General features: G+C 50.0%; 1 protein-coding gene across 1 annotated transcript in view; it reads right to left on the bottom strand.

The window, feature by feature from the left end:
• Ube2s (ubiquitin conjugating enzyme E2 S) overlaps nucleotides 1-918 on the bottom strand; it is a 16,061-nt gene that overhangs the window by 11,673 nt on the left and 3,470 nt on the right. Inside the window, exon 4 of the mRNA XM_013354512.2 lies at nucleotides 4-266. Coding sequence (XP_013209966.1) covers nucleotides 4-266 — 263 coding nt within the window. The remainder of the gene's footprint in view (nucleotides 1-3; nucleotides 267-918) is intronic.

Here is a 918-nt window from a genome sequence, read left to right as displayed (position 1 = left end):
CGCTCGCCTGCGTGTTTCTTGGCCATGGGACCCTCGGCTCCTCCCAGGACTCCTAGGGTCATAGGGTCAGTGGAGGCTGTAGCCCCACTTCCCACACCCCGGGTAGCCTCAGCCCTCCCACTGCTGGTGCCACCTGCACCCCCATGGATCTCTGTGAGCAGTCGAGCCCGAGCAGCATACTCTTCATAGTTCTCCAAGAGCAGGCGGCCAGCCTCCTCGTTGAGTGCAGACTCTGGGTTAGGGTGGATCAGCAGGCACTTGATGGTCTGTGGGAAAAGGGTCTAGAGTCAGGGAACTTGTCCAGATTCATGGCCTCCACAACGGCTCTTACTTTCAATACCGAATCATCTCCCTGAGACCAGAACCCGTCTATTAGCATTCTTACTTATGTATGTCACCATCAAAGGCTGCTTTCCTATTACTAACAAACACTTCAAGAACACTTCAAGCATTGGCAAGTGCTGCCTGATGTGGCCAGAGGCCTGTCTCTCAAGAAGCCCATTATCAGTCCCAGCCATTTTGTAGCTAATGTAGCCTTGGCATTGCCTCTACAGGCAAGTATGAATTCAGAGGTAGTAATCAGGGGACCAAGGCACTTAGGAGAACTCATATTTAGTTTTCCTATATCTTACATACTACTTACTATGTAGGGTACAGAAACCTAAAGTGGTCAGCCAGTGGCTTTACCAGAACTCCAAGTTGCCAAATTCAAAGCCATAGGAATAGATTACGTCAGAGAGGGAAAAACACTAGACTGACCACAGGACTTAAGGATTTTGTATAGCCAGGTAGCAGCAGCACATGGCTTTAATCCCAGAATTTGGCAGAAGCAGGTGGGTCTCCTTGAGTTCAAGGCCAGCCTGGTCTATAGGACAGCCAGGGCTGTTACACAGAGAAACCGTCTCGAAAAACGAAAAA

The sequence above is a fragment of the Microtus ochrogaster genome, unplaced genomic scaffold (assembly GCF_000317375.1).
Source record: "Microtus ochrogaster isolate Prairie Vole_2 unplaced genomic scaffold, MicOch1.0 UNK47, whole genome shotgun sequence".
Taxonomy (NCBI): domain Eukaryota; kingdom Metazoa; phylum Chordata; class Mammalia; order Rodentia; family Cricetidae; genus Microtus; species Microtus ochrogaster.
This window is presented reverse-complemented; position numbering and strand designations above follow the sequence as displayed.